The 26,482-nt window shown below is 48.1% G+C and overlaps 1 protein-coding gene across 4 annotated transcripts; it reads left to right on the top strand.

Moving 5' to 3' along the window:
- Positions 1-313: 313 nt before the first annotated feature.
- On the top strand, positions 314-25,261 carry NR1I2 (nuclear receptor subfamily 1 group I member 2). Of its 4 annotated transcripts, none has more exons than XM_059163962.1 (9): positions 321-544; positions 15,756-16,612; positions 17,091-17,224; positions 18,613-18,800; positions 19,716-19,990; positions 21,361-21,503; positions 21,675-21,791; positions 22,143-22,248; positions 23,586-25,261. In XM_059163962.1, exons 2-9 carry the CDS (start codon positions 16,569-16,571, stop codon positions 23,728-23,730), a joined length of 1,152 nt encoding a protein of 383 aa, XP_059019945.1. In that variant the 5' UTR covers positions 321-544; positions 15,756-16,568; the 3' UTR covers positions 23,731-25,261. The 4 variants fall into 4 exon arrangements, with proteins under 4 accessions (XP_059019942.1, XP_059019943.1, XP_059019945.1 ...); XM_059163963.1 differs by having other exon boundaries at positions 323-544; positions 15,756-15,974; XM_059163959.1 differs by having other exon boundaries at positions 314-544; positions 21,675-22,248.
- Positions 25,262-26,482: the final 1,221 nt, after the last annotated feature.

Here is a 26,482-nt window from a genome sequence, read left to right as displayed (position 1 = left end):
GGAACACATATGTTAGGAGACCTAGGTTCAAATTAACTTTGCCCCAGAGACACAGCACAGAGAGCATCAGTTGCATGAATTTGCACAGAACCAGTTAGACCAAACACATACTAGCAACACTACTCCCCATCTCCAGCATTTTACAGTGAAGACTGGAGAAAAAAGTGGGGGCACGTAATGAGAGTAAATACGGTAATAGGTTCATTTGCTAGTTAGAGCTCTGGACTTGGGACTTAGGAGTGCCGGATGGGGGCCACAGGGAGCCTACAGCCTACGTCTGACCTGGACTGAGATGTAGGTGAGAGACAAGATTGGCTCACATCCTGGGAAATAACCTAGGTCGGAACTCTAGCAGGAGCCAGCCACAGCCTCTCCCCGGGGCAAAGTGTTCACCACAGTAACAAGCGGAAGAGGAAGGTAATGCTTCAGTCTTCAGCACGGCAAGGACTTGAGGGCTGCTGAGCTTCTCCCTGATACTTTGTTCCTGCTTATTCAGAGCGGACCCCAAAGGAGAAGTCACAGCAAAGAAATTGCCACCAAGCAGGTATGGGTTTTCTTTCTTCCTTTCTCTTTTGCCAGGGGCAGATTGCCTCCCCAGATCCCTGAAAAAAAAAAAAAAAAAAAAGTGGGAACGCAAACATATCTTAACATTTGAGGCCCGCACCGTAGAGGGTCATATTGGCCTTACAGCTGTTCAGCTTTCCAGGATGGAAAAAAACGTGCAGATAATCACTTAATATTGAGTTCCATTAACCATGCTTCCTGACATGCACCTGCCTCCTAAAGAAATAATCACAATGGAAATCTCAATTTTATATCAGCCACAATGAGTCATACACACAATCGGCCCCCTCTCTGTTGTAGAGTTGGAGTCTCCTGATCCAGAAAAATACCCAGGTGCAGGGCTGTGGGGGCTGGGAGCAACTCAGTCCTGGTTCCTGTCAGTCCTTGGGGCCAGGGCAGAGACCCAGCTGCAGGACAGTCACGGGGCCTGATCTCCTCTGCAAGGGGTCCCTCAGAGGCTCTTCCAAACCCCTCCCCAGCCCTCAGGCTGAGTTGGCTTTGGCCCAGTCTGTGTTCTACCTTTACTTGCCGGGGTAGGCAGCCTGGCCTGCAGAACAAAACCTCTTCTACATGAGCTCAGTGCCACCCTTCTCCCCACAAAGCAGCCCAGCTGTGTTTGAAGGTAACACCATGTGTGGGGATGGTCAGGAGTTACCTCTGAGGCCACTGAACCTTGATTCAGTGAGTCAGCTGCGACAGGCACTAGACTCCTCACACACGGGATGGCTGTGTGACTTTGGTGCTGGCTGGAAAGGTCAATGGTCAGCACCAAGGTGGCCAAGGTGACTAGATTATTTCCACTGTGATGGATGTTTGATCTCAAATGATATGGCCAGAGTCCAGAATGTTCTAAGCAAGGCCCCAGAGGCTACTACTTAAGTAGTTGGTTCATAAGAAAGATAAATTTTTCCATATACTTATTAAGTATAATTTTCAATATCCTTTTGAAAATATCTTTAAGTTATATTACAAACTTAAATCTAAACCAGTGATTGGAAAACTATGGTGTGCATGCCAAATGTGAACCACCAGATTTTTTTTTTAAGATTTTATTTATTTATTTGACAGAGACAGAGAGAGAGAGAGAGAGCACAAGCAGGGGGAACGGGAGAGGGAGAAGCAGGCTCCCTGCCAAGCAGAGTCCGATGCATGACTCAATCCCAGAACCCGGGGACCAGAATCTGAGCTGAAGGCAGATGCTTAACCAACTGAGCCACACAGGCGCCCCCGCCACCAGCTGTTCTTATAAATAACATTTTATTAGAACACAGCCATGCTCATTAATGACATATTATCTACAGCTGCATTTGCCCTTGGACAACAGAATTGAGTACTTGCAAAAAAGACAATATTGCCCCCAAAGCCTAAAATATTAACTATATGGCCCTTTACAGAAAAAGTTTGTCAAGTCCTAGTCTCAAGCTATCAACTTTTTCTTCAATTATTATGAATGAACATAATAAACAACCACAAAACTGATTAAACTATTGTTAGTAGGTAATAGCTTTTTTAAAGTGATGAAGCCTGATTACATGCTTTTTGTAAAATAATGGGTCCAAAAGTTAAAAATAGAACTACCTTACGACCCAGCAATTGAAATACTAGGTATTTACTGAAAGGATACAAAAATACTGATTTGGAGGGACACACGCACCCCTATGTTTACAGCAGCATTATCAACAACAGCCAAATTATGGAAAGAGTCCAAATGTCTATTGACTGATGAATGGATGAAGAAGATGTGTGTGTGTGTGTGTGTGTGTGTGTGTGTGTGTAATGGAATATTACTCAGCCATCAAAAAGATGAAATCTTTTTTTCCGTCATTTGCAGTGACGTGGATGGAGCTAGAGAGTATAATGCTAAGCAAAATAAGTCAGTCAGAGAAAGACAAATACCATACGATTTCATTCACATGGAATTTAAGAAACAAAACAGATGAACATGGGGCAAAAAAAGAGAGAGGCAAACCAGAAAACAGACTTTTAACTATAGAGAACAAACTGAGGGTTGACGGAGGGAGGTGGCGTGGGATGGGTTAAATGGGTGATGGGCATTAAGGAAGGTACTTCTTGTGAGGAGCACTGGGTGGTTATATGTAAATGATGAATCACTCAGTTCTACTCCTAAAACTACACTGTATGTTAACTGACTAGAATGTAAATAAAAACTCAAAACAATAAATAAAAAAAAATAAAATGATGATTCAGGATAGATAAAGCTAAATTCTCCTTAAGCCATCCTGCCAGTGCCAGTCCCCTGTCCCCACAAAAGCAACTGCTATAACCAGTTTGGTACATTTATCGCCAATCCTCCGCATTCACAGATACGTACATGTACTAGCAAACTGTTTGTTGTCATATTATTCTCATTCTGGTTTTCCACCCAACAAACTTTTCATATCCATATTCCATATGGAGACTTTCTATCTCTGTATATAGCTCTACCTCAATAATTTTGTATGGATTATACATAGAATATGTGCGTCTTATTTTTTTCAAAGTTTTCTACTTATTTTGGAGGGGGAGGGGCAGAGGAAGAGGGAGAGACTCTTAAGCAGGCTCCAGACCCAGCTTGGAGCCCCACCTTGGACTCCTCCCAGGACCCTGAGATCATGGCCTCAGGCAAAATTGAGAATCAGAAGCTTAACTGACTGAGCTCGCCAGGCGCCCCAGAATATGTGCATTTTAATTTTTGATGTTATTAAATTGCCCTCCACGGTGACTGCAACAATTCATACTCCCTCCACAGAGAATGACAGTTACTGTTCCTCCACACCCTGATGCTTGCTGTCTATTAAACATTTATGGTTTTTCCGATGAGATGAGTGAAAATAGTAACCCATTTGTAAAATATGTAAATGTCCCTGATTACTAATGTGTTAGTTTGCAGAGCTGCCATAACAAAACACCACATGCTGGGGGGCTTAAACTCCAGACACTTATATTCTCATGGTGCTGGAGGCTCAAAGCCAAGATCAAGGAGCTGGCAGGTGTCATTCCTTCTGAGGTCTGGCTGTGTCCTCCCATAGCTTTCTGTGAGAGCCCAGCTCTGGTAGCTTGCCTTCCAGATTTCTTCTTCTTACATGGACATCAGTCATATGGGATTAGGCCCCACCCTAATGACCCCATTTGAACTTAATTGCCTCTTTAAAGGTACACTTAGAGATATAGTCACATGCTGAAATGGGGGTGGGGGACACACAACTAGTGTTGCACTAACAACTAGTGCAATTGGGCATCATTTTATATCATTCTTGGCCATTGTATTTCCTCTTTTTTTTTTTTTTTTTAAAGATTTTATTTATTTATTTGGCAGAGAGAGATCACAAGTAGGCAGAGAGGCAGGCAGAGAGAGAGGAGGAAGCAGGCTCCTGGCTGAGCAGAGAGCCCAATGCGGGGCTCGATCCCAGGACTCTGGGATCATGACCTGAGCCGAAGGCAGAGGCTTTAACCGACTGAGCCACCCAGGCGCCCCTGTATTTCCTCTTCTTAATTGCCCACTCATATTCTTAGCTCATTTTATATGGGGTTATTTTCTTCTACTTACTTGTAGGATTCTAATATTTATTCTTGGTGCTAATCCTTTGATATACATATGTATATACATATGTAAACTTTGTTTACATCATGTTTTTTAGTCAACAGAAGTATTTACTGTTATTGTTATTGCTGTTATTATTTTGAGTTAGTTGAATTTATTAATTTTCTCCTTTATGGATTTTGTTTTTTGGGGCTTATGTAGGGAAGCCTTCTCAACCTCCTAAGATTATGATGATAATAAAGTATTAGCATACTTTCTTTAAATAACTAACTTTATCACCTAAAAAAAATAGGCTTTTAGTTATATATTCCAAATTAAGTTTGCCCTCTCCCTAGTCATTTGAACATTCCCTCTATTGTGTACTAAATTCTCATTTTTACATGTCTGCTACTACTTTTTAAAAAAAAAATGCATTTCCTATTCTATCATAGGAAATATTATAGAGTCAATTTCTATTATAGCTTTACTGTTTCTAATTGATTTTTTTACTGACATATACAAAATCTATTTTGTGTTTGGTGTTATTTTTTTAAAAATATTTATTTATTTATTTTAGGGAGAGAGTTGGGGGGAAGGGGCAGAGGGAGATGGAGAGAGAAACTCAAGCAGACTCATCACTGAGCACAACATGGGGCTCGATCTCATGACCCTGAGATCATGACCTGAGCCAAAACCAAAAATCAGACATTTAAGTGACTGAGCCACCCAGATGCCCCAAAAATCTATTTTGTGTTTTGATATTTTGTCTGGTCATTTTACTTAATTCTCTTAATACTTGTAAAACTATCAATTGATTCTGTTGGAACTTCCTGGTAGACAACTATATTATATATATAAAAGAGTTTTGTTCTTGCCTTCCTCATCTTTATACAGAGAAAAATATTTTTTTCTCTTACTGCCTTTTCTTGGCCTTCCAGCACAATGCAGAGTAATAATTAAGACTGAGGAGAATCTCAGGGCTGATGCATACAGTTGTAGGAGTTGTGCACTGCACAATTCTAGGGACACCATTCACAAATCCTTTGATGTCTAGGTATTCTTTATCACTGATTTTTGTTTTGAAGATTTTAATTATTTGAGAGAAAAGAGGAGAGAGAAAATGAGCTGGGGAGGAGCAGAGGGAGAGGGAAAAGCAGATTCTGCACAGAGTCAGATGCAGGACTCGATCCCACAACCCATGAGATCATGACCTGAGCCAGAACCAAGAGCCAGACGCTTAACTGACTGAGCCACCCAGTTCCCCCAGTGTTTCTGATTTTAATTCATTATTATTTCATACTGTGAACTCCTATTTCCTGGAGACTTCTCTGCAGGACTCTTTGACATAGGAGTGTGAGGGGACTCTTCTTGCATACAGGAGCCTTCTAAGTGTCAGGATTTTCAGGGGACTGGGAAGAGTTCCCTGCCATCCAACACCTGTTCATCCACCTGCCGTATCCCCTGAACTTCTGTGAAACACTGAAATAACAATATCCAAATGAAAATTAAGAAAAAGAGATACATCCAAATTCCTCATGTAATGTCAGAAACAACTCTCCTGGGTCTGGATGAATTCTAGTCACATTCTGAAACGCTATGCAGTAGGAACACTGCAAACACATAGAAGAGACAGGCAGTTGACTCAGAGGTCATTGTGCTCTGTTAAATATTGGAAGATGGTACGGGGTGTACTTTTAACTTGGGCTGATACCAGCTTTCAACCCTGATCTATGTCTAGGAACAAATTTTTTGACCCCTTGGGTCTGATGACTGCATCCCAGATGCACAAAGGCCAAACTGCATGGCCACCTGAAGATAGCAACAGACTTCTCACTTGAATTTATGCAATGTAACATTTCCTCTCTGAGTTTCCTCTGGGTGCCTATCCCATGCCAGGGCCAAGGAGTGGGGGACACTTCTGTTCACAGTATTTGATCCATTAAAAGAAAAAAAAAACTTTAAATATATGATCTCATTTTATCGCTGTCTTTTGTGACAAAAAATGCAAAAAAAACAAAAACAAAAACAAAACTTACACTGTACATAGCGTATCCATTGGCCCTATAGGAAGAATTAGAATCAAGGGAAAAGTTCTATCACTTGTTGCCTTTGTGACCTTGGACACACAACCCCAGTGGCTTCAGTCGTAAAGGGGATAATAAGACTTGTCTGGCCCTGCTCAACCACAGAGAGGCCCTTCTCCGCTGACCTCACAGGTGCCCCTGCAGGAGATGATGATTTGGCAACACTTAGTAAATAGTAAAACCTGTATCATAGGAGTTAAAACCTGCCAACCTTCTCCCTTCATTGAACAAAACCAATAGTTTGCAAGCTTCACTGTCAACTTCTTAGAAATTCAATTCTTTTTTTAAAAATTTGACAGAGAGAGAGCACAAGCAGGCAAAGGGAGAGGGAGAAGCAGGCTTCCCACTGAGTGGGACTCTATTCCAGGAAACCAGGATCCTGACTCAGGCTGAGGGCAGACACCTAACTGACTGAGCCACCCAGGCACCCCAGAAACCCAAAACTTATGTAACTTCCCTTCAGCTGCTTATTTTCCCTCTTTACCCTCTGGTCAGTTCTGACATATATCCACACACATACACACATGCGTATACACATACATTTCTGATTGTATATGCTTATGATGCATGTAGATACATACATATAACTACACACAAAAGACATATTACATATAAAACGTAAGTATATTATAATTCTACTGCTTCCAATAGTTTCTATCCCTAAAATCACAAGTTTTCTATCATTTTCCCCTCCACTTAGAGTCCTTGCCGCTTCAACTCCAAGTTGCCCACTCTTGCCTCCCTGTAATCATGGTGACCTGGCTTCAAAGCCTTTTGATTTGACTCATTTGAAGATTAAATATATATTCATCTCCTCCCCACACCCCTTTTCTTGGGAAGGAGTTATCTCACCCCGAAACGCATTTCGACTTTCAACAACAGTTTACGATACCAGTTATCTTGCATGTGTGTTTCATTACTTCCTCTAACTTCTTGAACCCTAAAAATGTTTGAATTGCCATACCCTCTACCTGCCTCTCGGTCATCTTCTCCGTTGTGTACAGCCCATTTTCCATCTGGGTTAGTTGGCTTTCTTAGGTCCTTGCTACTCAAATCAGACCAGCAGCGCTGGCAACATCCGAAACCCACCGCCAGACCCAGGGGTTGGAAGGTGCGTTTAACAAGCTCCCCAGGTGATCTGTTTGCACGTTAACGTTGGAGAATCCCTGAACTTAGATTCTAAATATGTGCTCTGGGTTACTTCACCCCATGCAGATTCTGAAGCAGACAGAGATCTTAACTGTCACCGAGGTTCCGAGGTACGGTTCGAAAGCTAACGATCATCAACTCCAGGGCAGCTTGCTTGATTGTGACCTGGTTATCTTTTTATTCCTTACTGTAGTGCTTTGATCTACTGCTGTTCCTTCTGTTCTCTGGTTCTTCAACTATTTTCCTTCGGCTTTGTCTCTGCCTCCTGCCTTCTGCTTCCTCGAAGCCCTGCTTGGCTCCCGGGGCCGCCTTAACTGTGGGCATTAGGGCCTCCCAGGGAAGGCAGGACTGAGGTATCTGGCCACACACTTCAGTCAAATATATTGGCTTCCCTTTTAATGTTCTTTAAATATCTGATTAACATTTATTTAGTGACAAGTGATGGTATTTTTTTTAATTATAGTAAAAAACACATAATATAGCATTTACCATCTTAGCCATCTTTAAGTGTAGGGTTCAGTAACATTAAGTATATTTAGACTATTGTGAAACTGATCTCCAGGTCTTTTTCCTCTTGTAAAACTGAAACTCTACCCATTAAACAGTAACTCCTTATTCCTCTCTTGCCCCAGGCCCTGGCAAACATTCTCCTACTTTTTAAACTTTATCGAGGAATAATTGCAAATATAATCATATATATTTAAAATGTAAAATGTGGGGCACCTGGGTGGCTCAGTTGGTTAAGTGTCTGCCTTCGGCTCAGGTCATGATCTCGGGGTCCTGGGATCGAGCCCCACATTGGGCTCTCCACTCAGCAGGAAGCCTGCTTCTCCCTCTCCCTCTGTCTTTCTCTCTCTCTCAAATCAATAAATAAAACCTAAAAAAAAATGTACAATGTGATGATTTGGTAGACATATATTTTAGAATGATTACCAACGTCCAAATAATTAACTCATCTATCACCCCACACAGTAGACACAGTTAACTCTGTGTGCGTGTATGTGTGAAGAATGCTTAATTCCCACTCCAAGCTACTTTCAAATAAATAATACTGTATTATTAGCTAATTAACCATGTTAGCAACACTGTGTTATTAACTCTAATAACTGTACATTGCCACCACTCGACTTTGTATTTCTATGAGTGTAACTGCTTTAGTTAAACTCATTTAGGTACCTCCTACACTGAAATCATACAGTACTCGTCCTTCTGCGACGGACTTCTTTGACTAGCACAATGTCCTCAAGGTTCATTGGTGTCGTAGCCTGTGCCAGAATTCCTTCCTTGTCCAGGCTGATAATACTGCATAACACGTGTCTCCCATTCATCTGTTTGTGGCCATTTTGGTTGCTTCCCCCTTTTGGCCGTTGTAAATAACATTGCTGTGAACATGGGTATGCAAATACCACTTTGAGGCCCTGCTTTCAATCCAGAAAGTTGAATTCTGGATCATATGGTCTGTTTTTTATTTTTTTCTTCAAAAAAGACCCACCGCCCTGTTTCCCAGAGCAGCTGCGCTATTTTGTGTTCCTAGCAGCAGCGCAAGTGGGTTTGAATTCCCCACATCCTCTTCAGCACTTGTTATTTTCCATTTCTGTGACAGCAGCACCCCCAGTGGGTGTAGAGGGAGGTCTCATGGCATTTCCCTAGTGATCAGTGACACTGAGCATCTTTTCATATATTTATTGGCAAGTGATACTTTTTTTAATGCAAAACGTATATCGTGTCCTTCATGATCAAGACGAGTAATTTATTCTGTGCCATTTTCCAAGCCAGACTACTTCTTAGAAGGCATGTTTAAGTGTTTAGAAAATAAAATAGTCTACTCATTCCCCTCAAACAGCCCTACACCACACATGATTCTGTCTCTGGTTCTGTCTGCCAGTTTTCACAGGGTGCTCAGGGTTGTCAGAGTCTTATCTCCGGTGGCTGGCTGGAGTGACCCAGTGTGACATGCATGAATGCCCCAGTCACTCCATAGAGACTCGTCTACACTGTCCAGGAGTGTAGGAAAGGAAACAATTTATGGTTTATTTTGTTTCTCAGTTATTCCAGCAATGTTTTGACACCCTTTGAAATGGTGGCTCCCTACGGAGAAGCTCAGCGATCGGCCCTTTGAGTTGGCTCTGTCTGTATATCTGACATTCCGTGTCACTAGGAAAGGATCTCAGTGGGTTGGTGGATCCTTTGGTTGGTGGATCTCCCTGGGAGAGAGCAGTCACAAACATCCCTCACAGGGCCCCAGAACCTGGTCCCACCAGGAACCCTTCTGAGGGTGGCCGTGGGTGGGGGCAGCCCTCCTTAGCACCCTCGTCCTGTGAGGTCAGGTTGGGCGAATTTGTGTCTCCTTTACAAGGACAGAGGGGAGGCTGTGAATACTTGTCTGCCACAACATTTCTTCTCATGTAATTGTCTCAGATAAAATGTTGGCATTTTATCTGACACATCCTGTCTTCTTCTGATGTGAGGGGCCTTGGGGAGGCAGTAATGTTTTTTCCTATTAAAAGCATTCCTTGATCTCTCTGCTTTAAAAAAAAGTTATTTGATGGTTCTCCTTTCAAAACCCCAGATTTCCCTGTAACTCCCACCTTGCTGCCGACCCCTTCTGTCTTAGCCAAAGCCCACTCTTTCCCCTTCAGAGTGGGACAGAAAAAGAAGACTTCGTCCTTGTCACTGAAGAAGATTAAAGAGTTAACAGTGAGGCAGAGAAGCAGGGGGTGGGGGGGGTGGGGGGGGACAGCCAGATCCCAGGAAAGGGATTCTCTGAGGGCTTCTCTGAGGGCTTCCTTTTGGCACGTTTGTCCAGGCGCTTGGGCCTGACACTGGCATCCGTCTTTCGTGTAAGACTTCATATTTGGGGGGCATCAGTCTGCCCCACAGAGGAGACTGAGCAGTGAAGGCTCTGTCAGCCAGTCTGAGATGTGATCTCTCCTGGAGACTCCAGCAGGTTGTGTCCCTTTGTTGACAGGGACAACGGAAACAGATCAGAGATTGATTTTAGACAATGAAGCTTGGGGCTCTGGGCCCCTTCTGTACATGGGCTCCCTCCCACAGTTGAATCCTTTTATAACATTTTCATAAGTAAGATATTTAAGCATGGTTGTTTTTAGACGGTTTCTACACCACTGTCCTATTTTCCCTGAAGCCAGGTGTTGATGGAGTGGCCATGGGCTCATTGGAGATTGAGTTGGGGGTACATTTAGTTTGGGCATATTCATATAGTGGCAGTTACTTGCGTGTGGGGTTGAGTTACTGCTAACCACCCAACATAGCAATGGGTCCCAGGAATGTCCCGCTCTGCTGCTTGTCCGCCACTGTTGCAGGTGCCCAGCAGAAGCTAAAGAAGGGGAGTGAAGTTTGAAATGTGTGGAGCCAAGAATTAGACCATGGAAAATTCTTCCAAATATGAAGTCTTACACGAAAGAAACTTGATAGAGGCTTTCTTATGTTTGACAACAATCCTCAGCTACATGTGAAGATAAAAATATTCCCATTATCATAATAAAAAGCAAATTTTGGTCAATGATACCAGAGAAAAAACTTTATATATAAAATTCCCATATAAACTTTTTTATATAAAAAATGACATTACATGGGTTCTTGGGTGTCTCAGTGGGTTAAGCCGCTGCCTTCGGCTCAGGTCATGATCTCAGGGTCCTGGGATCGAGTCCCGCATCGGGCTCTCTGCTCAGCAGGGAGCCTGCTTCCTCCTCTCTCTCTCTCTCTCTCTCTGCCTGCCTCTCTGTCTACTAGTGATCTCTGTCTGTCAAATAAACAAATAAAATCTTTTTTTAAAAAAATGACATTACAATATCATTGCTTTATGAGGGGAATTACTTGTTTTCTATTGCTGCTGCAGTATTACCACAAACTTGGTGGCTTAATACAAAATTTATTATCTTAGAGTTCTAGATGTCAGGGGTCCAAAGTCAATATTACTGGGGTGAAACCCAGATGTTACCAAGCTGGTGCCTTCTGGAAGGTCTAGGGGAGAGTCTGTTTATCACCTTTTCCAGCGTCTAGAGCCTGCCTGGATTCCTAAGTTCACAGCCTCTTTCTCCATCTTCAAAGCCAGCAACGTAGCATCTGACCACTTTTCCATGATCACGTCTCTTTCTCTGACCAGACCCAGGAAAGTTTCTCTGATTTTTGAGGTCTGTTTCCTCAATCACATCTGTAAAGACTCTTTTTCCATATAAGGAAACACATTTCCATGTTTTAGGGATTAGGATGCGAATCTTTGGGGACCATTATTCTGTTTCCCACAAAGGACAATATTAATAGTTGTAATTTATTGTGATTTCGTTTCTCAGTCTTTCTCACAAATACATCTTCTCTTTGGTACCTAATTCCGTATTGGCAATGTGCGTTCTTTTTCTTGAGGAAGACCCCTCCAGTTGTACAAGCCTCAGACCTCACATAATCTGACTCCTGGCAAGTCTACTTGCCCACTGACTGGGTCGAGAACTTGACGAAATTTTTCCCACACTAGCTGGGCAGAGTCTGTGGGGGTGGTTCTGCTCACTGGCCAGGAAGGGAACCTGGGAATAGCTGAAGAGGAGAGTACCTGTGTCTCATAAGATGACTCCGGACAATCACCGAGCAAAGTGCAGGATGCCCATATTCTATAAGGGATGCTCTGATGAGCGCCATGCTCTGTGGGTGCCTGTTGGGGGGAGGTGGAAGAGCCCCTGAACCATGGCACTCAGAACTCAGTGGATGTCCTGCTTTGGCAACTGCCACGATGCTTTTTGGTTCGGCCAGTCTGCTCTTTCTGTCTTGGGGCTCCAAGATGATCATGTCCGGCTTTCTCTCTGGGATTCTTTCCTGGCCCCAGTATTGACCAAAGTCTCTCTTCTCTCCTGCTGCCTTATGGAAAACACCCATCATCGGGGTCTCCCTTTTGGCCATTTCCTCTACCCTCTTCGGGTCTTCATGCTGCCCCCCACCTCGCTACCTGGGCCACTGGTCACACAGGTCCCTGAAATTCCTTCTCTCTGCCCTTGAGTCTCCCCCACTCTCACTTCTCTAGAGCTGTCTCTTTCCCAAATCTACCTCGGCACCCAGGTGAGGGCTTCTCTCCTGATCTCCCCCCTTCTAGCAATTTCCTCTTCCTGCTCTGGTGAGAATTTTCTCCTCCACCTCCAGACATCTCTGTTACACTTGGCAACCCAACAGGCAACATCGTGGGCCTTCTACTGGGCATTTCCTTCTTCCCTAAAAACAAAAAGATAGGCGCTTCCCACATCTATACCCGGTGTCCAGTCTGGGTATATGTGCAGCATGGCTCACTGTGTTCACACAGTCTCTCAATATCTGGCTCCAAGGGTCACTAGTGGATGGCTTCCCACCCCTCCCTCTCCCCCAAAGTAGACTCTCTCCCCAGCACCACCTTTTCACACATTCCTTCTGCTGGTGAGGAGTGTGAATATTCACACACTTCTCTGGTTTTCTTGGTTTTCCATCATGATTAGCCATCTACCCCATACTGTTGGGGTCCTGGGAACACTGAAACCTAGTGTGCTGCCTCTCACAGCTCAATCCCCCTTGACTGGCAGATGCCAGGTCTGCGGACAGGGTCTCATTTGGCCTCATTTTGGAGCCTGAAGCTGCTCAACCAGCAACACTCAGGTGTTCTGCAGGGCTGTCAGTGTGGGCCTCCAGTGGCCACCGTTGTCCACTGTCAAAGCCAACCCAGTGGCCATGCAGTTTTCATCCTCCACACCTGCCTCTGAAGTCCTTCCCCAGCTCCTGGGCATCCCAGAGTCCTCCCCCAGCCGCACTTGGGGATCCTTCCTCCTTCCATAGCAAAAACTGAACTCTGCGTTTCCTTTAGAATTTCTCTCCGCTATCACCCCGGGATGCACCATTCTCCTTCCTTTCTTTCTCCCCAAGTTCAACCCTGTCCTCCCTGTAGTGTGCAAGTTCTCCAGCATGCTCAGATTACCGAGCCGGGTGAGGAACAGGTGCAACCCTTAGAGCAAGCCCAGCTGGATTCAGTCAACACTGCATGTTTAATTAGTCTGATTAAATTCACATGAACAAGAGATGTGGCTGGCACATACCAGTCACCCAGGCACTGTCATTTCTCTGTCCACAGGGCACCGTGCTGGAAGGACTGTTGTAAGGGGGAAGCAGGGTCAGAACTGTAGGCATCACCCAGCACCCCCAGGTCCGATCTATTTCTAACAGAACTCTAGGGGTTCTGTTTCCATTATCTCTTGCCATATAACAAACCTCCCCAAAACTTGCTGGGTGAAGCCAGCCACCATTTTATTTTCTCCCATCATTCTGTGTTGACAGAGCTCAGCCTGCTCTGTGACATCAGCCGGATGCGTAGCTGGGCTGGTATGTCCACGAGGGTTTGCTCACTTGTCTGGAGCTTGGTGGGGAGGGCTGGAAGGCGAGGGCAGATGGACCTCTCTCATCTTGTCATATGAGGGCTTTCCCTCTGCACATGGTCTCTCTGCATGGTCCCCTTGGGTGTCACCTCAGCAGCAGAGCTAAACTTTTCTCACACGGTAGGTTAGGGCTCCCCCAAAGGGCAGAAGCAGAAGCTACCAGGCCATCTTGCAGCTTTGGCCCACAACCGGCACAGTGACATTTCCCCACAATTCTATTGGTCAAAGCGAGACACAGGCCATCCCAGATTCCTCCTGTGAGAGGACTGCAATAAGGTGTGGACCCCAGGAGGTGTGGTTTGCTGGGACAGACTTCGGAGCAAAGCTGTCATGGGTTCTCCTGCTGGGGCTTCATATATGAGAGAATGAACCACAGAATGTACCAGATCTGTGTGACAGTCAACTTAGGTAAAACAAAGTAAAAGTTACACAAATGCTATGACGTGAGACTCTGGCAATAATCCTAATACCTCCTCATTACAGAGTTGTATCAGTCAGACACAGTGCAATAAGTAAATGTCTCCTCCCTTTGTCCCTTGGCAGACAATTCTTTGCACATCTAATTCTGCTGTAAGTTGTTTTTTTGTTTTTGTTTTTTTTAAGATTTTATTGATTTGACAGACAGAGATCACAAGTAGACAGAGAGGCAGGCAGAGAGAGAGGGGAAAGCAGGCTTCCTGCTGAGCAGAGAGCCCGATGTGGGGCTCAATGTGGGGCTCGATCCTAGGACCCCGGGATCATGACCCGAGCTGAAGGCAGAGGCCTATACCACTGAGCCACCCAGGTGCCCACTGTAAGTTGTTTTTGCTGCTCTTGCTCATGGTGCCACCTTAGTGTTTGATTCCTGATTTGTGAGGTTTTGCTCATATTTCTTGAAAATCATTTGTGTGATTCTTTGCACCTCAGTGGAAAGTGATTTCCCTAGAGAAGAGTGTGTCTGCTTCTGTGGGTGCCTGGAGCACTGCCCACCCAAGATCTCCTTAAATCAAATCATTAGCTTCAGGTTTTGGGGAGGACTCTCGATATACATTTTGTCTGCAAGCCCATATGAGGTCAGGATCATGATTTGAAAAATCAGGAGGGATTTCCCCCCACACCTGTTCAGTTCAAGTTTCCCATCAGCCCATTTTATATACAGTTTTCTGGAAGCAGGATTGTGGGACAGATTAATTTCTAATTCATTTTTACAGGTGAAATGTTTGCTTTCATCTATTTTGCTGCTGGAAAGAGAAACTTTCATGTTGAAATGTTACTAAAAGTTTTATTTGGGGTTAAGAAAAGGCAACATCATCTGTGGTGTGGTGGCCCTGGGCAATCAGTGCCCAGAGAGGCTTTGGGAAGCATCATGAATAAGACAACTCCCATCTCTGCTCATCCTCCTCTGTGCTCACTCCAAGTATAGAATTCGGACACACTCTCAGGTGAACATTCCCTGGGGCAAGCATCTCAAACACAAGTCTACTAACGGGTACAAGTTCTTTGATTACTCACTTATGCCCCCGCTTGACTGGGATGCTGGCCATTGTCTTCCTGCATTCTGAGAGCCCGTCTCCTCTCTTTCTCCCCATTTGCTTGATTACTTAGCTGAAAACTGCCTTTCTGTCCTGCCTTTTCAACTTTCTCTGGGAGCTTGGGCCACCTCATGCCTGAGAGGCTGTCTCCCTAGTCCCAGAAGCATCTCTAACAAGTGACCTGTCCCTTGGGCCTCTGACCAGGTTATGTCCTCCTAATCCAAGTCCATTCAGGAATTGCTTCTGTGACCTCACCCGGGCAACCTTTTCTTTCTCCTTCTCATTTCTTCCTCTTACCCTTCTCTCACCATATTCCTGTTCACATGCTTTCCTACAGGGCCCTGTTACTGCATACACACTGCCACCATGACATCTTTCCTGATACTGAGTACTAATCTCACCCCCAGTTCTCCTGTGGTTCAGCTCTTGGGTCTGCAGAACCATGTGGGAGCAGCACACAGGGAGGACTGTGTCAGCACATCTCTGCCCGGCCCCTTCATTTCCTGTGTTTTTTTTTCACTTCTAGCCCAAGAGGCCTAGAAGCAAACCTGGAGGTGAGACCTGGAGAAAGCTGGAACCATGCTGACCTTGTGTCCTACGAAGAGGCAGATTCAGCACCTGCGAAGCCTGCTGTCAGTGCAGATGAAGGAGATGGGGGTCCCCAAATCTGCCGTGTATGTGGGGATAAGGCGACTGGTTACCACTTCAATGTCATGACATGTGAAGGATGCAAGGGCTTTTTCAGGTAGAGTTACCTGCCAGCCCTTACCCACCTGCCACCCCAACACACTGGGTCACATCTAACTGGGGCTCTGCCATTAGCCCACTGGGAACTGCTTTAGAGTCTCAGCCTGACCTATCCCAGCTTCAGAGTATGGGGCAGTTGCCAGTTCAAACGCCTTCTATTTTTTCAGGAGATTCATGAATATCTCAGAGGACTTCCTCTTCCATCTTTCTATCTTACTCGGGAAAGGGCCCCTTCCACTAAGATAACCCTTTTGTTTCTCCATGTGTTGAATAAAATGGAAAATCAGTTCATAAAAGAGGAAAGAATCCAAAAAGCCAAAACTCTAGTGCTCAAATCAACTTCAGGGAGTGTTTGTTAAGCAAAGAATGGCATAAAATAAAAGAATAGGACAAAACAGTCTCATCTAGAAACAGGCAAACAGGGAGGTCGAAAACTTAAGGACTGCAAAGTATCAGTTCATAGCAAGACAGGCCTACACAGAACGGTTCACATTGTCCAAATGAAGAAAGAGTAAAGACCAAAGCCCCCCTGCGAGGCTCTCAGATCAAAAGGAAGAGAAGCCGGCCAAGAAAGGAGGGAAGCAGAGAAAGAATGTGTGAGGAGTTGGCAGTCTGCCCACCAGGAGGGCCAAGGAGGTGAGAACAGCTCCCACCTAGGGGCCCACTTGGGACCCTCAGAAGCTCCCAGGACAGCCAGCTGGCTGTCTGCAGAGTTCCTGGCAGCTGAACATGTGCCCAGAAATGGACCCTAGAGCCAGGACCCATCCCGCAATCTCTAAGATGGGCTGCCAGTCAGCAGGCGGTGGGTGGGGGGCCAGAACCCACAGCAGGCCCTCCCGGGAGGCGCTGCGGCAGCTTGGACGTCTCCCTAGTCAAGAAGCCCCGGCTTTGGGGCTGGAGCTACGAGGCTCTCCAGTCCCGTGGGGCTCCGTTGGTCTAGTGCAGGTCCCAAAGCAACCATGTCGGCAGCCACACTCCGGGTCGTGTGGAGTACAGCAGGGTCCAGAGAGACGTGTAGCTTGGAACACCCCCCGCCCCCCAACTCCCCACCACACCCGGGCACAGGAAGCCCCGGTGTCCTCGAACCGGCCTTTCACTCTCTGTTCTCTCATAGGAGAGCCATGAAACGCAACACCCGGCTGAGGTGCCCCTTCCGGAAGGGCACCTGCGAAATCACCCGGAAGACCCGGCGTCAGTGCCAGGCCTGCCGGCTCCGCAAGTGCCTGGAGAGCGGGATGAAGAAGGAGAGTGAGCAGCGGGAAGGGCCCTGGGCGGGCGCGGGCTGGGGCGCATGCGCATCGTGAGCCTGGGCCAAGTGTGCCTCTGGCCCAGGCTGGACAGAAGCGGAAGCGTGGTGACGTGTACGCGCACGTGTGCAGACACGCACCATGGGTGTGCGCATGCCTGAGACCTGTGTACAACAGGCAGGCCAAGGGAGGCGAGCTCGTGGGCCACCTGCCCACACCACCACCCCAGGCCCATCCTACAAGGACTTGACAGAAGAAAGTGCGTCTTTATTCTCTGCTCCGGGAGGTGTGGTGGGCATCTCGTGCTCCTTTAACCCCTCAGGTGCCCCTGCACGATTCTTTTCGTCGCTTTCATAATCGTCCACATGGTGTTTTAGCCAAATTGGGCCAGGGGAACTGGGGAGAAGGAAGCCAGAGGCACATGGTGTGATATGACCCCCACCCTTCCAGCAGCTAGTACCCATCAGCCTCCCAAACCTGGTGTTTGGAGGAATTCCAGAGGAGTCAGACAGGTGGCATAGGATGCTATCTTTCTACCTGTAAATCTTGGGTGTATAATTGTGCTCCCAGCTCACTCTGAGATTGAGGCTGGTAGGGAAAAGGCTGGAAGCTTCCAGTGCGTATGTCTCCACTGATCCCAGAGTTGGCAGCCTCTTTCAGGGGACGAGTTCCCTGGGCCTGTGGACAGGGGCATCTCCTGCAGGCCAGCTGAGAGTCAGGCCCTCCTGTGGCTGTCCCCACCGTTGCTTGCACCGACGCCCACCTCTTTGCTCTGCACGCATAAGCTCCAGAAATCCATGGAAGGCCCTAAGGCTCCAACCTATGTAGGAAATGGCTGGAATGGTCACCAATATTTCGTGCTGAGCAGCAGCCTTAGCTCCCTAGGGTCTTGGAGACCCAGATGCCTTGGGGGAACTCTGAGGAGTCTGGTTTGTTGTCTAATCCACCAAAGAAGACTACTGACTGACCACTTATGTGCCAGGAAATCTGCTGGCACTTCGCATGCCATGTCTCATTGTGGCAGCCTCGTGAGGGGAGCACTGTTGCTCCAGATCATGAAGAAGGACATTGAAGCCTGGAGGGGTTAAGGTGCTTGTTCACGGTCACCGCTAGCGAGTGGCAAAGCTGTCACTAAAACCCAGCATCTTTCAATTCTGAAGCCCGAGCTCTTCCCAATATTCCACAAAGTTGTCACAAACCCACTGCCTCGGGTGGTTTACCAGCTGCACATCACTCTCAGCCCTTAACCCAGTGTTTCTCCAGGGGAGCCCACCATCTAGGACAGGGTGGGTTTTTTCCACCAGCCCTAGTCCTCCTGCTGCATGGAGGCTCACCAAGTGCAGCCAAGCTCCTGTAGGTGCCTGAGCCTGCCCCTGGTTATCCCCTCAGTGATCATGTCCGATGCGGCTGTGGAGCAGAGGCGGGCTCTGATCAGGAGGAAAAAGAGAGAACAGATGGGCACTCAGACCCTGGGAGCCAAGGGGCTGACTCAGGAGCAGCAGACAATGATCAGAGAACTGATGGATGCTCAGATGAAAACCTTCGACACCACCTTCTCCAATTTCAAGGACTTCCGGGTATGAGGCTCTCTCCAGTTGGCTCAGACATTATCCTAGCTCCTCAAAACCCCAGTCTCATACCCAAGGGTTCTCAAAGAGTGGCCCCCGCCTGCGCATCAGTGGGCGCCCCAGGAAATGGTTAGAAATACCAGTTCTCAGCTTACCCAAGACCTGCCAAATCAGAAACGCTGACGGTGGGGCCCAGTGATTGGTGTTTTGACAGGGAACACCTAGGTGATTCTGACATGTGCTCAGAGAGAGAATCTTTGTTCTCTCCTTCCACAGCAGGTAGTAAGTGGGCCTGAGCCAGAAACAGAGTTTTGGAAGCTGAGCTGCTCTAGGGTGGTTGACCCTCAGGGCTTTCTGAGGACAGGCCCAGGACCTGTTGGGGATCTGGCATTTGTGAAAAGGTTTTATAGATCTAAGACACATTTGTGATCTCAGCAATGTCAGCCATGTCTGATCCCGGTGCTCTCTTCCTGCTCTGTGCTCACAGGTGTATCTCAGGCGATTGGCTCCACTCAGAGAGCTGGCAGCCAGTGACCCCTGGAGTCTGTCCTTTCCATCTGCGGCTCCCACAACCTCCTTTTTAAGTCAGGGGTGCTTGGAACACACCCAGAGGTGGAGATCCCTTACATTCCACTGGGCAGAGAGCAAACCCATTTCTGACCAGGCAGGGATGGGAGGGAACATTGATAGATCCAGGAAGTACACCACTTGACAGGAGAGGACCAGAGAGAAGGAACAAATACTTGCGTGCACACACACACGCACGTATATATGCATGCACATGTGTGTGTGTGTGTGTGTGTGTGTGTGTGTGTCTGCACTTGGCATCCTCTCAGGCTGCAGCAGTGGCCTGTGTAGAAACCTGTTTGGGAGAATACATGCTGCCCCTCCTGTCCTCTCTCCATCTTCCGGGTCCTGTCCCAGCTGCCAGAAGCGCCCAGCAGTGGTCACGAGGTTCCGGAATCCCTGCAGCCTCCAGCGGGGGAAGAAGCTGCCAAGTGGAGCCAGATCAGGGAAGATCTGTGCTCACTGAAGGTCTCTCTGCGCCTGCGGGGGGAAGACGGCAGCGTCTGGAACTACAAACCCCAACCTGATAGCAGTGGGAGAGAGATCTTTTCCCTGCTGCCCCACATGGCTGACATGTCAACCTACATGTTCAAAGGCATCATCAACTTTGCCAAAGTCATCTCCCACTTCAGGTAGGACACAGCGGCGGGGTGGAGGGGTGTGGAGAGGAGCAGGCAGTGGCCAGCAGATTTAAAGGGTCTAGGGTAGATTCCTCTGAATTTGGGGGATGTTGGTGCCAAAGGACCCTCCCTTATCTCCACCTACCCTTCCCATCAATAGGCAGAGCAGGTTATATTGTAGGAGCCCACCTGTTCCCCTGTGACACCGAGGCCTTGTTTAATGGGGTGAGGGTGGCCACGAGTCAGATGTAGCACATTAGATCAGGGGAGTAAGAGAAAGGCCTGCCTGCACGTGTGGATCTTGGCAGATCCCCACTGACATCCGGTGACCCGCAATGGAACATCGTGGTGTGAGGTTACTTGCCATTTCTTGTGAGCACGGTTGTGAGCACTGCCCCCCCTGGAGGTGTGCATGATGATCTCCTTCCTTCAACAAATAGAAAACTAAGGTTCACCAAGGTCAAGGAACTTGCACAGGGTTGTAGTTAACCAGAGGGGCCCGATTTGGGAGCAGAGAGTGCAGAGTTCAAAGCCAACTACCCACCAGGTCCTGAGCCAGCGCTGGGAAATAAGAGAGTAAGATCGACTTCCTGAGATTATAGATCTGAAAGAAAGGGGCTGGTGCAGAAAAAAAGGGACCGAATTTCTGAGGAGACCAAAGACAGGCAGGGGGCCCCTCAACAGCCAGCCTAAATGTCGTTCCTTCTGGGGTCTTAGTAGAAATGCTCCTCTGTGGGGAGTCGGGAACTCGCAGATTTTTGGGGTGGTGTCAGCCTAAACATGAATTTCAGAGGTGGCCATTGTGTCTTGGCCTGGCCTCAGCGCTGGGAGGGGACTGACAGCATCTGGGCTGCCTTGAGCGAAGGGATAGAAACAGTCAATCCATAACAAACAGCAGGAAGCAGATATGCCTATGGGCATGGAGCTCCTGCCAAAGGAGCGGCGCCAGAGGAAGGACCTCTGGGAGGTGCCTCCACAGCCTGTCTTGAAGGACCAGCAGGGTTTATTTACCTAAGGGGAAGCCAGAGGGGCGGTCATCCCAAGTGGGGAAATTGAGGCAGAAACTGGAGGCTGGGGAGCTGGAGCCGCAGCATGGACCGTGGGCCGGTGGCTGTGGGGGACTTGGAGGAGATGGGCTGGACAGTAGGGGAGAGCAGGCTGCACTGGCAGCACAGACCCCAGCAGCAGGAGCCCCGCGGGAGGTGTGGGGAGGAGCAACCTGCTTGGCTGCTGTCAGAGGAGGGATTGGAGGCTATCTGAAAGCATCTGCAGCCCCCTCCGCTCCTCCCCCCCCCCCCCAGCCACGTTTCTGGATATGGGAGGGGGCTGGCCTATAGCCCCCAGTCTGGAAGCTGGCACATCCCCCCCATCCTCTCTGCTAGGGATTTGCCCATCGAGGACCAGATCTCCCTGCTAAAGGGGGCCACCTTTGAGCTGTGCCAGCTGAGATTCAACACAGTGTTCAACGCAGAGACGGGAACCTGGGAGTGTGGTCGGCTGTCCTACTGCTTGGAAGACCCCGCAGGTGCCCGCGAGCTGCCTGCCTGCCCCATCGGAGGGGGACAAACATGCGCGTGGTTGGAGGGGAGGAGCCACATCAGGACAGGCCGAGGGTCCTGGGGTTGCAGGGCAGAGACCGGTCGACCGGCAAACAAGCCCTCTGTGAGGGAAGGCTGAGAATTTTGCCCACCCACAGGTGGCTTCCAGCAGCTTCTCCTGGAGCCGGTGCTGAAGTTCCACTACAGGCTGAAGAAGCTGCAGCTGCATAGGGAGGAGTACGTGCTGATGCAGGCCATCTCTCTTTTCTCTCCAGGTGACGACCCCACCTGGCCTGCTTGGCCACTCCCCTCCAGCACCTCCAGCCCCAGGCTTGCTTGCATTCCCTCAGCTTTAGGAGGAGGTGGCAGCCCACCCCTGCCCTCCCCAGGGAGGGTCCCAGCCTCTGGGCTTGCCCCCGTTTGCTGCATGGCCAGGAGGGGGTCCCTGGCTAGCTTCTCCCTGGGTTGGCGGGGTGATGTCCCCTTCGAGTGCCATCCTCCCTTCCCTGCCTGGGTGCCTCTGGCTCCGGAAGGTGGTTGGCTGGCCATTTGCACTCTCTGGCTGGCCCCATCTTGTCTGCCCCCACGGCCTTGCTGGCACCACGCTGTCTTCCCGTCCCCCGCAGACCGCCCAGGTGTGGTGCAGCGCAGTGTGGTGGACCAGCTGCAGGAGAGATTTGCCATTGCCCTGAAGGCCTACATCGAGTGCAGCCGGCCCCAGCCTGCCCACCGGTGAGCAGCAAGCAGGGAGGGTGTGAGGGGTTCCCTCCAGCAGCCCCCTCCTCTAGGCACCCCACCTGTTCTGGGCCTCTCAGAGAGGGCAGACCAGAGCTTCTCCTGGGGCAGCCTCTGACTCCCGGGGATTTGGGGCCCTGTTCTGTGACCTTCACTAAGGCCCCCAGCCCAGTCAGCCTGAGTTCCAGCCCAGCAATCGAGAAACTTGAGGAAAGGCCAGAGGCCATGCCCAGCTGTGGACGTTGCTCCTGTCTGCCCTTTTCCACTCCTGTCAGCAGGAATAGGAACCACCAGGGAGTACCCCCAGAGGCTCCTACAGGCTCTTCTACCAATAGCCAGCAGTAACCAGCATGGTAGTAAAAATAACCATGACAAAAAACGTGATGGTAGTAATAAATAAATTTGCACTGAGAAGTGCCAGCCCTGGGGCCAAGCACTTTACATGATTTGACCCCTTTAATCTTGAACACAGACCCATGAAATGGGTGCCACCACTCCCCTGCAAGGGGCTGGAGACTCAGGGTGACTGCCTCAGGGTCCCCAGACAGATGGGTGGGATCTGGAGGTGGCAGAAGGTGGACCTTTTGAGTGCTCCCCAATCCTGTCCAGGAACAAGCACAAACAGGCAGGGTAGGAAAGTCTGTAGTTTGTGCTGGCCACAGCCAAAGGACGAAGGCTGCTCAGGGCTCGGCCAGACAGGGGTTTCCATCCCTGCGCTGGCTCTCAGCAGTCCTACGGGCCCAGGCCCTGAGGGGTGAAGGCCTGCACGAGGTGTGTTGGCTGAACTTCAAACCCCAAGTCCTTGCTTGGCCAGCTGTGACTTTATTTTGAGCTCAGCCTCTGGGCCACATCCTGATGTTCTTGGTCTTCCCCTGCATGGAGCTGGGAGGCATCACGCAAAAACTAAGGCATGAAACTGCTCTTAGACGCTAGATCCCAGGCTGGATCCAGGAAGGATCGGCAGGTCATCCTGTAGTTGCTGCCTCCACGACTCCGCTGCTTGGTCCTGGCCCACAGCCATGCGCCAAGGCCATGTTGTCCCCTAGATTGCTCTCTGTGCCCGGCCCCTGCAGTGCCTGGATTTTCCCATGGAAGGCATGAGGGGTGAGGGAGGAGTGTAAGTCCACACCTCAGTCCCTCCAAGTCTGTTCTGCACTTCTCATCCGCCGACTAGGAGGAGCTCAAGGAATTCAACTGAACCTTGTCTTTTGGCTTGCCTGAGATGTTCTAAGAGTAATACCCTCAAACTTGTGCAACTTCAAAGCAGTCCCAGGGTTGGTGGATGGGGACAAGGGTGGGCTGCACCCCCAATTATTCCTCTGGCTGGCCTGCAGGTTCCTGTTCCTGAAGATCATGGCTATTCTCACCGAGCTCCGCAGCATCAATGCCCAGCACACCCAGAGGCTGCTGCGCATTCAAGACATACACCCGTTCGCCAGCCCCCTCATGCGGGAGCTGTTTGGCATCACAGATGGCTGAGAAGCTGCCCCCTTGGGAGAGCCTTGGGTGGTGGGGGGTGCAGCCAGAGCCAGAGCCCTGTCCTTGGAGCCACCATTCCTGGATCCAGACAGATGGATACCGCTGAGAGCCGACAATGCCCTACTTGTCGTGCCCACCCCAGGGAATCCACAACCACAGCTCTGGCAGTGTTGCCTAGCGTTCCTCAGGGAAGGGATGAGGGTCTCCCTGGACTCCAACCCAGTCTGTGGAGAGGGAAGCCATAGACACTTCGATGGAGAGTGCACTGGCCTGTCCAGAGGCAAGAGCACCCTCCCCTTAGAGATGGCCCTGTGGTCTGGGCATCTAGTGTCATGGTGGGAGAGGGGAAAGGGTGCCTGGGGCTGGACCATCTGAGAGTCTGTGCCCACAGCCAGGTTCATTAGCTTCTTGGATGTTTTCACTACATAGCCCCGTGTCCCTCACCGCACTCATTCCCAGCCCGCAGCCACCTGTCCTGACCTGCTCAGTGAGTTTCCAGGCCTGTGTTCATCAGCTGGTGTATCTGTGTCTGCGAGAGGAGCCAGAAGGCCTGCAGCAGATGTTAGAGGCCTGTCATGACCGCTGGGTCTATTCTTTCTTCCTTCTGGACCCTCGTTCTGTGTCTTTGTAGCCATACAAACACATTTGTAAGCACCAACAACATGCAGCTTTCTGTGGGGTATTTGCCGACTCAGACATAGCTCCTGAACTCCAAGACTTTCAAGTTCAACTTAACAAAGCAGAAACACAAGAGTTTTGATCCAAAGAAGTGGTAAGGGCCACAAGAAGCAAGAGGAATTTCTTCCTGTGAACACTGAGCTATGTGGGGTTCTGCATGCACCTAAGGACCCAAGTGAGGGATCTCTGGAACATGTGTTCGTGGGAGGAAGGGCACTAACTGGCTGAGTGCACATTGCGTGACTTAGTGTAGGTTGGCTCTGCGTCAGACCTGGGGCTTGGGTCTGCCCCCGAGGTGGAACACTAGGGTGCTCTCTGCAACAAGGTTATGTTAATAAACATGCTAGCTATCACGCCCTGTATGCTCCTGTTTATACATCTGTTTGGAAAGCTAAAGAGTATGAAAGTGTTTGCTTTGTTTATAGCCATTTTGAGTAAACATGTTTTTGCCTTTCCTGCAAATTACGTTTTGACTAATTTTACGTAGGCATTCTGCACCTAAGGACAAGATTTAGCAAATATGTTCCTGAGTTTAGTGTCAAATCAAGTCAAGAGGACTAAGTAATTAATTTGTGGCTAGAGATTTAAACTTTTTTTTTTTTTTTGGTCTTCTGTGGGGGTGGGAAAATAGAAATATTATTTCATAACATACATATCTATTTCTTCACTACTTGTTTTACTACTGCCCTTTGCACATCTGAAGGCTGTTGGTATGAAAACAAAAATGATTTAACTTGGTTTGCTCATAAAATTATTCCATATAAAGATCCATGTAAAGATGATACACCCTGCAATATAGTATATGTGTTGGTGTGCTTATGTACCAGAATTAAAACTGTAGTATTTGGATTAATTTTAAATGTCTAATGTTTTGAGGCAACTGAAGCTACAAGTTAACTGAATTTTAAGGAACAGACACTTGATTAGCTTTTACCATTTTACAAGAAGAAGGCCAAACGCTGAGAACGTGAGAGATTGCCGACACTATAAATCAAAGCAAACAAACATATTCCTTGCCATCTCCTCAGATTTTCCAGCCTGTTCTGCATTAAGGATATAGAACACACACATTTTTAGAAAAGAAACTGAAGGGAAAAAGAGCTCCTCTCTCCCAATACAATGAATACAGATGAATTTGTTCCCAGGAATTTTGTCTAATTACACTCCTTGGGAAATATAAACTTTATCCCACTGTATTCATAAATCATATGCCTTGCCTCTTCCCCATTGAAATAATTTTGAGTGAAATAATTTTGAGCTATTCATTCAAGAGCCCGAAATGGCTATTAAATATAGGCTACAGTAAGGCAAAATTAAGATGGGATGTAAGCTCCCGTATCATAGTATTGATTTAAAAAATACCTGGGTAGCTGGATTGATATGTACGTAGGATTTATGTATCTTATATAGATTATTGTAGTCTAAGTGTAGGTAAGATTCAAGGTGAGATACATCAAACTGCTCACACGGATACTTCAGTAGCTTTGCAGATCTTGACCTTACAAGGCTAGGAGCCAGACTCTACTTTGCTCCTCTCAAACATTTGGATGGCTCCATTACTCCCTTTCCTGAGCCTTTGAACACAGAACTAAGTGTCAGTTTCTAGGCATCCCTGTGGCTGCTGTTCATTTTCTAGGTCTTGTCTCAGGTGAGGATGAAGTCCATCTCCAAAGGTAGGAGAAAAGCTCTTCTAAGAAAGTACTGCTTGCCTTCTGGCCCCCTCATTAGCCAGAGGTACTCAGCAGCTAATCTCTACCTGGCCCAGACATTAAGGATTCAATTAAAGCACTGACATCAACAAGTTTTCTTGTGGGAAGGCTGGGGTGGCCTCTCCTTTCTGGAGAAGAGGCTATAAATAGAAACAGACATTTGGTTGACCGTCCCTTCCCAGTTTGACAACTCGTAGGCCCCATGCTGTGTTACACAGCAGCTTCCATTTCCTCTGGACACATTCCCTTAACATGCCCACAGTGCTGGTGAGTGGAAGAATATGTTATACCTGAGAAACAGGAGGCTGAATCATCACTTTGGGTCACTTCCTTTCACAAACTTCTCCATGAAGAGCTCTGCAACC

Source organism: Mustela lutreola, chromosome 2 (assembly GCF_030435805.1).
Source record: "Mustela lutreola isolate mMusLut2 chromosome 2, mMusLut2.pri, whole genome shotgun sequence".
Lineage (NCBI taxonomy): Eukaryota > Metazoa > Chordata > Mammalia > Carnivora > Mustelidae > Mustela > Mustela lutreola.
This window is presented reverse-complemented; position numbering and strand designations above follow the sequence as displayed.